General features: G+C 46.9%; 1 protein-coding gene across 4 annotated transcripts; it reads right to left on the reverse strand.

The window, feature by feature from the left end:
- Nucleotides 1–3: 3 nt before the first annotated feature.
- tmprss4a (transmembrane serine protease 4a) lies at nucleotides 4–10,979 on the reverse strand. 4 transcript variants are annotated; one of them, XM_062473187.1, is made up of 14 exons: nucleotides 8,546–9,032; nucleotides 7,050–7,113; nucleotides 5,706–5,763; nucleotides 5,279–5,431; nucleotides 4,670–4,822; nucleotides 4,359–4,485; nucleotides 3,846–3,965; nucleotides 3,150–3,193; nucleotides 2,467–2,629; nucleotides 2,002–2,168; nucleotides 1,621–1,716; nucleotides 1,379–1,521; nucleotides 1,090–1,239; nucleotides 4–919 (listed from the first exon to the last, which is right to left on the reverse strand). In XM_062473187.1, exons 4-14 carry the CDS (start codon nucleotides 5,397–5,399, stop codon nucleotides 908–910), a joined length of 1,296 nt encoding a protein of 431 aa, XP_062329171.1. In that variant the 5' UTR covers nucleotides 5,400–5,431; nucleotides 5,706–5,763; nucleotides 7,050–7,113; nucleotides 8,546–9,032; the 3' UTR covers nucleotides 4–907. The 4 variants fall into 4 exon arrangements, with proteins under 4 accessions (XP_062329171.1, XP_062329169.1, XP_062329170.1 ...); XM_062473185.1 differs by having other exon boundaries at nucleotides 7,050–7,116; XM_062473186.1 differs by lacking the exons at nucleotides 7,050–7,113; nucleotides 8,546–9,032 and adding an exon at nucleotides 10,791–10,979.
- Between the last annotated feature and the right edge of the window lie 1,674 nt (nucleotides 10,980–12,653).

Genomic DNA, 12,653 nt, shown 5'->3' on the forward strand with positions numbered 1-12,653 from the left:
CAGCAGATTCTGGCCAGGCCAGTCGAAGCAAGGCGTTTATTGCACATTATTGTCATTTTTATGTAATATCATATTTACAATCAATTATTTACATTCAAATAACTTACACAGGCAACCACCAAGTATACAATATATACAAAAATACAATCAATCATTTTCTCTTCACAATTACACTCAATGGACCAGCAAAACTGTGAGGTCCAGATCCAGAACAGGCTGAAAACTCAAGGTGGCTCAAAACCTGGACTGGAGTGGCTTCAGCTGATGGTACTTGCAGGGTTGTGGATCGACAGTCGGTCGGTCTAGACAGGTGTGTCGAGACAGCTGATCACAGGGCTGGTCAGTGTTTGTTAGCTGAGCCAGCTCAGCGGTGTGGTCCAGTATGGTACAGGATGTGTACTATATACGGCTCTGTCATCCTGTTTTGGGGAAACTAGTGACTTGGCCACTTAACAACTCATTCAAGTTAAATGAATCAAACGGGGAATACATTGGCACTCCCAAGATCAAGTAGGATGGCTGGTTTCTCTAAAAAATATCTACAATACACCACTCGTTCCTTGTATGTGTGAGTGCAATCAACAGTATACAGTACAAATGTCCCTCATCAATCACCCTAAATGGAAAGAAATGGTCAAATTGCACATGTAAAAGTAAACGCTGTTCACCTCCTGTTACAAAAAGTATACCCACTCCTCCAGTCACCTCTGTAATCCCTAATACCAGGTATGTCAGTGTGTGTGTCTGTGTGTTATGACCATATGGTCCCCTGAGACGGCACCTAAAACTACATGGAATGAACCAATGAGAGTGAGTGTTTTGTGTTTGTGTTTTTCTGAAGACTTCTTTCTTTTGTCTTCTCAGTGCACGCGCCCAGTGCAGTAGTAGTAGATCATGGTGTGGAACTTCAAGGGTTTGCCTGTAAAAACAAAACCGTTATTGTCAACAAAAAAATAGTGTTGGTCAAAGCTGAATGACAACATTTAAAGTATATTGTTACATGTCATGTATATATTGTTTGATCATGTGAATGCAAAACACGTTGACACACACACAGCACTGACTGCACACACACACAGCTCCACTCACCTCCATGACAGTGTGTATCCAGTTGAGCATCTCATCCACGTTAGAGTACACGCCTGGACGGCCCGCCCTCGCACAGCCAACCCCCCAGCTGACCACGCCCACCAGCCTCCAGCGCCCCGACAGGTAGACCAGGGGGCCGCCACTGTCGCCCTACAGACGCAGCACCAGGGTCACAGGTCAACAGGGTCAGATACTTCCTGGTATGGGCTGTGGTCTTTAATGGTTCAGGAACTTCCTGTTGCCCGTGTGTGTGTGTGTGTGGGGGGGGGGGGGGGGCGTGTCCTCTTACCTGACAGGCGTCGACCTTGCCCTCCTGGAAGCCGGCGCAAAGCATCCTGGGAGTGATGGCAGAGCCGTAGATGCTGGAACTGGAGCACTGAGATGTGGAGATGAGGGGGACGTTGGCCTTCTGGAGCACTGGAGATACCTTCCCTGGAGGGAGGAGATGATCAGAAGAAAGATGATGATGATGATGATGGTGATGATGGTGATGATGGTGATGATGATGATGAGGCAGAGGGGGTTGCTCACCTTTCTCCTCCAGGTATCCCCAGCCTGTCACCACCATGGAGGCCTCAGCAGGGAGGTACAGATCCTTGGGGGGCAGACACACTGGCAGACGTGACCCTGGGACACACACACACGTGTTACATATGATTGTCATGGGGTTTCACAAAGATACTTTAATTCTACATATTCAGAAACACACAAGGATGAATAAAATGGTACGGTAATAAGGTTCATAGAAACATGTCCTGTTATATACTGTGACCACTAGAGGTCAGTATACATTAAAGTTCAACTTCATCTCACAACAAGGAAGACTGTTGCTATGGGAACCTTCTACAGTGAGAAAGCGTGTGTTGCTATGGGAGCCTTCGACAGTGATGAAGAGCACGTCGCTATGGTTACCTCCCACGGCGATGGGGCTGCTGAGCCTCATCATGGCCAGGTCGTAGTCGTTGGCAGCGGGGCGGTACTCTCCGTTCAGGATGATCCTGTCCACACTGGAGCCTCCCAGAGTCCCCAAGTAGGTCCTCCCGGACACCACCCTCCACCTGCTCACCTCCTTCTTACTCCTGCAGGGGGGAGGAGAATAGGGAAGGGAGGGGGGAGGGGGGAGGGAGGAGGAGGTGGGGGGTGGAGAGAAGATGCGAGGGAGTTGAGGTGGGGGAAGGATGAAGTGAAGTTAACAGAGAAAACGTAATTATTTTGTGGAATGTCTTGTGTGTGCGAGCATGCGTGTGTCTACCTATGTGTGTGTGACATGTCTGCCTCTGTGTGTGTGTGTGTGTCTGTCTGTCTGGGTATATGAATATGTGTATGTCAATCCCTGTGTGTGTGTGTGTGGCTGTATGTGTGTGTGTGACTACTAACCCAGAGAAGCAGTGTGCTGCCGTGACGACCCAGTTAGGTGACACCAGCGAGCCTCCACAGGAGTGCTGTCCGTTTTGCTGCAGGCTGACCTGCCAGGGCCAGTTCTCTATGACGGCGTCAGAACCCCCCACAATACGCTCCTGGATCCCCACATGCCCACAGTCTGACACACACACACACACACGCACACACACACGCACATACACACATATGTGCATACACACACCAAAGAGACGAAAATAATGTCAACTCAAAGTCACATTGAGCACATTTATCACAATACGCAACCTAAAAATTAACATTGAAAGTAAAGGGAATTTGAGCAACATCTCTGGGCATTAAACATTCCGGGGCTTAGTGTTTGACTGTCAGCAGGGCATGTCGTCCTGGCTGCCTCATGCTGTCTGACTGCCTGGGAACGAAGGGAGTCTTCAGGTCTGTTAGCTGTACATGTGTGGGCCTGCTACTGCTATGTTGAGAGGTGTCAACCTGCCTAACAGGTCCTTAGAGGGACAGGGAGTCAGAGCAGGCGTACTGGCACTTGTGTTTTTCCATGTTGATGTGGTGACCACTCTCAAACGTTCTCTGGTGTGAAAACCCCTTTCACAATGACTGGTGGAGGGAGCGAGGGTCTGTATGTGTGTGTGTGTGTGTGTGTGTGCCATCTGAGAGACCAGGCTTACCTGAGCAAGTTAAGGAGATCACAGATCCTGAGGGGCACACTTTGCTGTCAACACACAGAACACAGTATTAGCACACACACACAAACTCATGTTCAGTCACACTTGTTGTTTCCAGTCTCCTGAAAATATTACAATGTACATTACCTCTATTTATGGAAATAAAGAAGAAGATAAAAGTGTGTGTGTGTAAATGAGAGATAAGTACAAAAACAAACAGAGAGGTTGGGCACAGAGTTGTTTAACCAGGGAAGGCCAGGGAAGGGAAGGCCTATGGCACTCAGCCAAACCACCATAAGGACAGGAGTCATATTCATCTTCTTTATCTTATTTTAGCTAACCTTTGTAACATTAGACCATGCTATGATGTAGTGTAGCACTGTTATCAGCTAACCATGTGCCCAGCCTTCTCCTCCTGTAAGGCAGGAACACTCTGGACAAGAGCACAGCTGGGTTCAAAACTGCTTGAGTTTCATCAACGGATCAGAGTTACGACAGCTCTACTCTGGAATTAGATGTCGGGTAAATCATTTAATCTCTCTGTTCTGAGAAGAAGCTTTTAGTAGTTGAAATTGATCAACTGAGCCCCGTGGCAGAGGTTGAAGGCCTACGGATAGAGGCTGGAGGCCCAGAGATGGAGGTTGTAGTCCCTGGCTGGAGGTTCCTTTACAGAGGCCTAACAGACTCCCTGCTGCTTACCGTTGGGTGACAGACAGGTTTATGGGCGTGGTCTTGGACGCGGCGATGACGGATGAAAAGACTCCGGTCTTGATGGCCGAGGAGAGGGTTCCCACCTGGACGGGACGGCTGCTGGGGGTACTGGGGAGTGGGGGGACGGGGGGGACGGGGACAGGAAGGAGAGACAGCATAGTTAAAAAATTGTCCCGATGAATCAAACTTGCTTTGAACCGAGGTGGAATAAACTGAACGTTCTACTATATGTAACCACACATGGCTTTGGAATAGCCTGAATGGAAGCCATCTTGGCTGTCACTTCCAGGAACTCTTTATGCTGAGGTCACTGAGGTAAACACCTTTGTGTTCAGTCTCAACCTGATTGGTATATTAGTCCATCTAGTTCCATTTAATTATGAAGGGAGGTAGAGAGAGGGGGAGAAGTATGGAGAGAACAAGAGAGAGTGACAAAAGGAGAAAGAAAGAGAGAGGGAGTGTGTGTGTGTGTGACAGAGAAGTCTCTTATTCAGAACTCACTGTGTGTATCCCAGCTGTTTACAGGCTGTGTCTGTGTGCTGTTGGGTCCAGTCATCACTACACACAGTCATCCAGCCCGGCCCAGAACTGTAGACCTGCAGCACACTGCTGTTGCCCAGGAGACGCACTAGAGGAGGGTGGGGAGATTGTTGAACACATATACATATCTATATCTATCTATATCTATGTCTATGTATCTGTGTTTATGGCGTCTCTCTGTGTCTCAGTGTTTGTACAGTGATGTCTCAGGGCTTGTGTGTGTGTACAAGTGTGTGTACGTGTGTACGTGTGTGGATGTGTGTGTGTATTACCTGGAAAGGTGGTGTTGACTGTGAGATTGGACACGCAGGTTTTCTCATCCTCTCCCGCTGAACAGTCCTCCTTGCCGTCACAAGCCTGGTCTAAAGGGATGAACTTCACCGAACCCGAGCAGAAGAAGAACTTGCTGTCGATCAGCTGCTTGACTGGGGGAGGAGAGGAGAGAGGAGAGAGGAGGAGAGGAGGCGAGAGGGGAGAGGGGAGAGGGGAGAGGGGGGAGGAGAGGAAAGAGGAGTGGAGAAATCCCTTAGAGTTCTAGGTTGTTTTCTTGAACTACAAACTAAGTATACAACTGTCCTATAGTATTCTCGCTGTAGTATACAACTGTTCCCTAGTATTCTTAATGAAGTGTACAACTATCCCCTAGTGCAGTGGTCCGCAGTGACCACTCCTGCTTCAACATTCCTAATTCAAACGAATGGGCCATTGACAAGTCATGCAAAACCCTGATAATGACCCTCCATTTGAATCAGGTGTATCAGGTGTGTTGGAGCAGGGAAACATCTAAAACAAGTAGAACAGTGGGCCCTCAGGACCAGGGTTGAAGACCACTGCCCCAGTGTACTAACTGAAGTATACAACAGTTCCCTTGGTGTACTTACTGAAGAAAATAGCTGTGGCCAGTATTCCCAGTACCACCAGTACAGTGAGGACTGTGAACAGAACCCTCTTGCTCTTTGAACCCTCCTTCTGGGGCTTCTGGGGTTTCGGTGGGACCGTCATTGACTTTCTGCGTCTGCCGGGCCTGGGGACGACTGGGGGAGGGGTGGGGGGAAGGGGATGGAGGGACAGGGAAGGTAGGATTTGGAGGGAATGGGAGGTGAAGGGAGATGGTGATAGAATGGAAGGGGAGGGGGGAGTGGAGAAGGGAGGTGAAATGACGGAGGGAGGGATGAATGTAGGAGAAATTGCGGGAGAGAAAAAAGAGGAACCTCTTACTCCATGTAAGCGTGGGAAATTTGGACTTCACAAAGACATACACTCATAGACATTATAGCATTATAATAATTTTAGGTAAGCATCACCTACCTGGTTCAGTAGGATGCAGGGGTCTAGTACTCTCTAATACTGCAATGGTCGTAGCAGTCTGGATGTAGGGGAGAGAGGGAAGAGAGATAGACAGACGAAGGGAAAGAAAGAGATAAAGAGAGAGAGAGACCAAGGGAAAGAGAGAGATAAAGAGACCAAAGGAAAGAGAGATAAAGAGAGAGAGAGAGACCAAGGGAAAGACACAGATAGAGAGAACAATTATTTTTAGCATTATGATAATTAACATTAGTTTTAATTTGATGGCAAGCCTGCACATGCTCATAATACCTCCAGTCACACTGTGATAGGACAGACCAGAGGGAAACTGCAAGTCATGCGACCTCCTCTGCATTTGAAGTCACAAAGGCCTCATGGCCGTCATTACTGATCAACAAATGATACTCCCGTCAGCACAATAACAAGTGTTGTATACTTTACATCAGGCATTCACACACAGAACCCCCCCTCCCCCCACACACACACACACTCACACCTAACGTACAGTGATCTCATCAATCTCACCATCACGATAATGATATAATCAAATTCATCACCATGCTGTTCACTGGATGGACAGAAAAACGGACAGATGGCCTCTCTCTTTCCACACACACACACACACACACACACACACACACACACACACACACACACACACACACACACACACACACACACACACACACACACACACACACACACAGACAGACAGACACATACACACACACACACAATTTTACATTGATTCTGCAAATGTGGAAGTGATTTGAATATAATCTGCATAAGTACTTCTGTTATTCTGTTCTGTTCTCGTGATGATGTTCAACAGAGAGTAACACACACACACAAACACACATACACACACACGGGGAGGGATTGGAATGTGGATGGACAGGTTCTCTGACTGTTGTTTTGGATATGGAGAGTGTGTGTGAGAGGGATTGAGAGAGAGAGAGAGAGAGAGAGAGAGAGAGGGATGGAGAGATAGATAGATAGAAAGGGAGATTGACGAGAAAAGAGAGGAAGAAAAACAGAGGGAGAGAGAGAGAGAGAGAGAGAGAGGGAGGGAGGGAGGGAGGGAGGGAGGGAGGGAGGGAGGGAGGGAGGGAGAGAGAGAGGGAGAGAGAGGTCTGACAGGACTGCCATTCAGCTCTTTCCACCAAACTGCCTCTACTGTTCTGCCTCCACCATACAGCCTCCAGTATACTGTACCTACAGTAGCAGCACTCTCAATAACACGTATATCAGAGTAAGAGGAGGAGGGAGAAGAGGAGAAAGATCACAAATCCGTTGCCCTGGTCAACACACATAGCATCTATGCTCTGACACAAAGGAAGGACTTACTGTTCTTGGTTGTGTGTGTTCTAGAGGGTGCTGTCAGGTTTGTTTGCATGCAGCCTCGAAGTGTCTGCTGGTGTAAAGTAAGAACTGACAATCATATACCGTCTAAAATGCTGTATGGTTCCATATTAAGCTTACTTATGACCCGATCTACTTCTCTGTTAGATAAATGTGTTTATTGAATGGTAAGGTGATTCTGAAAACCTTTTAAACTCTGATGTATTTGAGATTGTTGAATGAAGAAATCTAATCATTTTTGTGTCTGTTTAGTGTGGTTACATTGGGTGGATCCAAAAAGTCAAGACTCTCTACACAAACACAGGGGATGAGATTTGCATGATGATCGAAACTGCACTTGAATATGGGTTTGAGTACTGGGAGAAGAAGACACACACACACTCAGCATACAGCAGTGTGTTGAGGAACAAGCTGACATACAAACAACAAACAAGAACAGAACAAAGAATGCGGACCTAGGGGAGGAGTGCAGCAAAGGGCTCAGGTCACCCTCCAGAATGACAAAACTCCCTAAATACCTGCTCTGCCTCCTCAAACCAGTCATGACGCCAGCTGACATAAGACATATAAGACAAAGCAAAACTAGATATCCACACAGAAAAATCGTTGCTCAAAAAAACGTTGCGGGTGAAAGTTTGATTTAAAAGTGACATTGATACCCACGTCAAAGTATTTTCACCAACCGCAGTTATATCATACCTCGTGTCAGTTAACGCTAAGCACTTAGGTGTGGCCAGGTTCATCATCTATTGATCCCATGATTGTTGTTTATAGTGGAGTTTTATACGGGCTGTTTGTTAATCTCATGTTCCCATGATGGCAGTTGGTTTTGAAGTTTGTCCCCCAGTAAAGCATGTTGGCAGGAGTACTGCCAGGACATGGAGCAGTGTTTGAAATGAAGGGTTGGGGGCTGAGATAGGCCCAGATCCCCTATATGTAAGAGACCCCCCATAAAAGAGAAAAATGTGCACTTGGGGGTTCCCGGGCTTTTAGTGATACCCATCAAACATCCACCATGGGACAGTCTCACAGACCTTACTTTTAAATGTTGACTTGAGATGCACTGATACTACACCCACATTCTAGTTCAGGAATAATGCTAACAATTTTGGAGTTAGTTACCTTGTGCGCTAGTTAGTTACAACCACTTAGGCTACTTAGCTAGCTAGTAATTTATGTTAGCTATAGTTTGTTGAAACTTTATCAGGTGACCACATACTAACACAGAACGTAGGAAAGTACGTACAAGGTTATAACTAGTTACAAGGTCTGTTCACACAGTGTGTGATTATACTTTAAGAACCATGTCACATAAAGCCTGTTTTAAATGTTATTTTACAACATGAAATATCACATAGGGTTTCTTTGTTTCTTGCAGTCCAAACCTGACATCTTACCTCACTTGTGTCTTTTCTAAACCCTAACGTCTGACAGTACGCAGTGTGAGCTGGCGGTTGTTCCTATGCGGAAGCTTCACTCACCCTCATGGTGCTCCTCTGCAGGCCCAGAAACACCTCCTTTGATGGGGACAGGGAACAAGCAAGGTCCCCCTCTCTCTCTGGTAGTGGAACTCCCAAGATGACTTCTCCACCTTCCACCAAAGCTCTGTCTTTCTAAAAAGTTCTCTCTCTCTCTCTCTCTCTCTCTCTCTCTCTCTCTCTCTCTCTCTCTCTCTCTCTCTCTCTCTCCGTCTCTCTCTCCCTCTCTCTCTTTCTCTTTACAATATTTGTTCCCCTTCCTTTCCCCAGTTCTTTGTTTCTAACTCCAAAGCTTTGTAACTGGAGCTGTCTTGCGGGCTGCCAAACTTGCCTGACTGCAAAGTCCCGCGGCTCTAATCAGAGTTGTCGGCGTATATTGATGTGTTTCCATGCTACACAGCTCCTCTGGGATTTGTGGTAAATGACCCTGCTGCCAACAAACAAAACTCAGCCACTTGTGGTAACTGGACACCTTTATGCCCTCCTCTTTCTCTTTACCTGTGGGTGCCTCCCTCCTCTTCTCTCCTCCCACTCACTCCCGCTGTCCAAAGCTGGTAGATAGTTAGGTTGTGTGTTTTGTTTTAAATCTTTCTTTTCTCTTTGTCTGTCTCTCATTCTCTTCTTTCTTCACTAATCCTCCTTTTTCAATTTTTCTGTGTTGTACTTTTACATCTTGCACGCTTTATCCAACTTCAACGTTATGTAGCCAAAACATTCAGTCAGTTAAAAAGACACCAATTGTGTGCATGTGTGTGTCTTTGTGTGTGTATGCGTGTGTGTGTTTATGTGTGTGTGTGTTTGCACTGAAACCCTCGAGGGCAGGGTGTGCTTGACTCTCTTGACTGTCTTGTTATGACTGTCATTAGGAAAACACGACAAATTAGTATCACTGCCTACTGACTCAGACAATCACGCGTCACGTGATTTAGCATCACCTTCTCAACCCAAACTGTCTCAAGAGTTTTGTAAATACCATGGGACGTCACCCTCATCAACTCTGAACAGGCAACAAGATATTCCTGACACAGAACACTGCCCCATCTCCCTCTCTGTGTTACTGTGTCAACTCTGTTACACATTCCCACAAACACCTGCCAGCCCTCCTTCCCTCTCCTTCCCGGCCTCTTCAACTCCACCTGGATTATGGTAACCCACATGGGCGAGGTGCCAGCAGACGTAGTCGTGTTCCAGAGGGGCCGAACCTGACACCCCTCCAGACCCCTGCTGACACTTCTCCTATGTTTCCTTCCCAGTCGAACCACCAGGACGGCGATATGTCACTGATAACTGTTTGACGTCGGCTAACATCTCTGCTGAACGTCAGTTACAGTCAAGGCTCCACAGCCATGCCCTACTTCCTAGTTTCCACAGTGACACATTTACCCATTGAAAAACCACCATCAGTCTTGAATAGAATGATAAAAGCTCTCTGACACAGATCTCATTCAGAGATAAGGAGAGACAGAAACAGAGGGAAAGTGAAAAATAGAGAGAGATATGGAGATAGAGAGATTTGGAAAAATTTGGCGAAAGAGAGTGAGAGAGAGAAATAAATGGAGATAAAATGAGAAAGAGAGAGAGGAAAAAAAGAGAGAAAGCAAACCAGGAGAAAGAGAAAGAGAGTCTGCTCCTCTCGTCTAAGCAACAGTTGATTATAAATGTGCAACCCGGACTGTTTGAAGTCTTGACCTTTTGAACCCTGACCCCCTGCTCAGCCACCCTTCAGGTGTGGAACAATGGATATTGGGGCAGGACACCCCCCCCTATCTTCTTTGTCAATTTCATGTATTGATTGATTATCGGCCTCAGAGTCCAATACACAGTTTCCAGGAGACTGGAGCAGGGGTGATTAGTGGTCAAGAATTCTGCACGCCCTAAGAGATCAAGCTACTGTCAGAGATGGAGCTTCTGTACTGTACATCATTAAGTGTTGTCAGTTCACTCCAGACACCCTGCAGTATACAGAGTTACACAGGTAAAACATTTACAGATTTGTACTGTTGAACCCGGAAACTTGCTAACAAATACATTCTTGTTTGGAAGACATTGAAAAGACCACGCGTATAATGCCAAGATACTGGTTGGTTTCAACAAAGCAGAACATGATTACCGATTACCATTGGGCACAGAAAAACAAGATCTGCACACATGCATTTTAACTGCATTTTACTAATTACACAAACATCACCAGAAGGCACCGAAGGTTGAAACATTTTCCCCAGACATGACTAAAAAGTTCTACACTTACTGCACATGTGGTGGTAGGATGTTCTTGGTCGGTGTCCACTGGTTGTCTCAAGACTTGCCTGGTAGTCTGGGGCTGGTGGTAGGAGCTAGAGGGGGAAAGGGTGACCAGACAGAGGTATGTGCTCCACCTAGAAGTCCTGAAGTATTCAGTTGGCCCGGTCTGAAGACAGAAACCGACAATCTCTTACTTGAAACAACGGGAATTTTTTACTAGTAATGTTTACACACTCCAAAGCAGTTTTATTGCCACTTTACAACCCTCCTCCGTCTTTCCCTCTCTCCTCCCTCTTTCCCATTCCCCATCTCTCCTCCCTCTTTTCCTCTCTTCCTCTCTGTTGTTTGAGGTGTTGCTCAAGCAGCCGACTGAGCCGTTCAAACAGAGCAATGACCGTAATGACACCACCTCACTGACACACACACACGCATACGCACGCACACACACACGCGACACGGGGAGTCAGATGGCTGAGCGATTAGGGAATCAGGCTATTAATCAGAAGGTTGTCGGTTCGATTCCTGGCCATGCAAATGACGTTTTGTTCTTGGGCAACGCACTTCACCCTACTTGCCTCAGGGGGAATGTCCCTGTACTTACTGTAAGTGGCTCTGGATAAGAGTGTCTGCTAAATGACAATGTAAATGTAACACAACACCACCACTGCCAGCACATGCCCACTCACTTGTGTGTGTGTGTTTCAGTCATCTCAGGTGAAATATTACTGTAACATATCCTGGCTGTGGTCTCAGTTTGATCCATCTCAAATCGTTCTGTAACAATGCAGCTGGCAGTGGTGCTGCATTTCAGGAAATGAGGTAAAATGATTAGATGGAATTCTGTTTGCTCTGATCAGAATTGCACTTATGTCACATAAAACAGGTAAACTCCCCGCCCAAAATACACTGAAAGCTCAACACCAGAAAACAAAACACGACCAACCCACTATTAACTAATTCTAAGTTGTGATGAGTTGGTCTCAGTGGTAACTAACATGTTGGCTCTGCCTGGCTCAGAAGAATCCTTTTTTTCCCCATCTACCTGCTGACAACATTCTCCATTGTGTCAAGCTCTCATCATCAATGTGATGATGTCATTCACACCATGAATCACACCAGCAGATTTCCTGGAATGATGCACCAACCACGGGCACTTTGCTGGCACCCCTGCCCTTCTGACCAGAAATGAGAACTAGATCTGGCTAGTGGAAGGAAATCTCTCTTTCACTCTCCCTGACTCTCTTCCTTCCACTCTCTCTTTCTCTCTCCAACCTCTCTCTATTGCTTCCTGTATAGATGTGTCAACCTCTCCCTTCATCTCTTCGTTCCTCCATCTCTCCATCTGTCCTTGTGAGGGACAGAAGAGGAGAGTAGGAGAGCTGGCACTCAGACAGAGCCAGTGGCTGTCTGGACCTGTCAGTGAAGGGAACATGGGCCTCACTGTGCCTGAGTGGACCTGAGTGGACCTGACTGGACCTGACTAGACCTGACTGGACCTGACTGGACCTGACAGTGAAGAGAACATGGGCCTCACTGGGCCTGACTGGACCTGACTGGACTTGACTGGACCTGACTGGACCTGACAAGGCCTGACTGGACCTGACTGGGCCTGACTGGACCTGACTGGACCTAACTGGACCTGAGAAGGCCTGACTGGACCTGACAGGGCCTGACAGGGACCCTCCTCACTGTGAGAGGCCCTGATAGCCTTTTCAACACATGACTCCTGAATGTCTTAGTGCCGCGCTGGTGTTACACAATCAGTGTGAGATGCATCACTGTGTATTACAAATATCAAAATTACCAAATAATGTGTACGTCATCCAAACGGAAATGTGTGTGTGTATGTGTGTGTGTGTGTGTGCGTGTG

Source organism: Osmerus eperlanus, chromosome 11, assembly GCF_963692335.1.
Source record: "Osmerus eperlanus chromosome 11, fOsmEpe2.1, whole genome shotgun sequence".
Lineage (NCBI taxonomy): Eukaryota > Metazoa > Chordata > Actinopteri > Osmeriformes > Osmeridae > Osmerus > Osmerus eperlanus.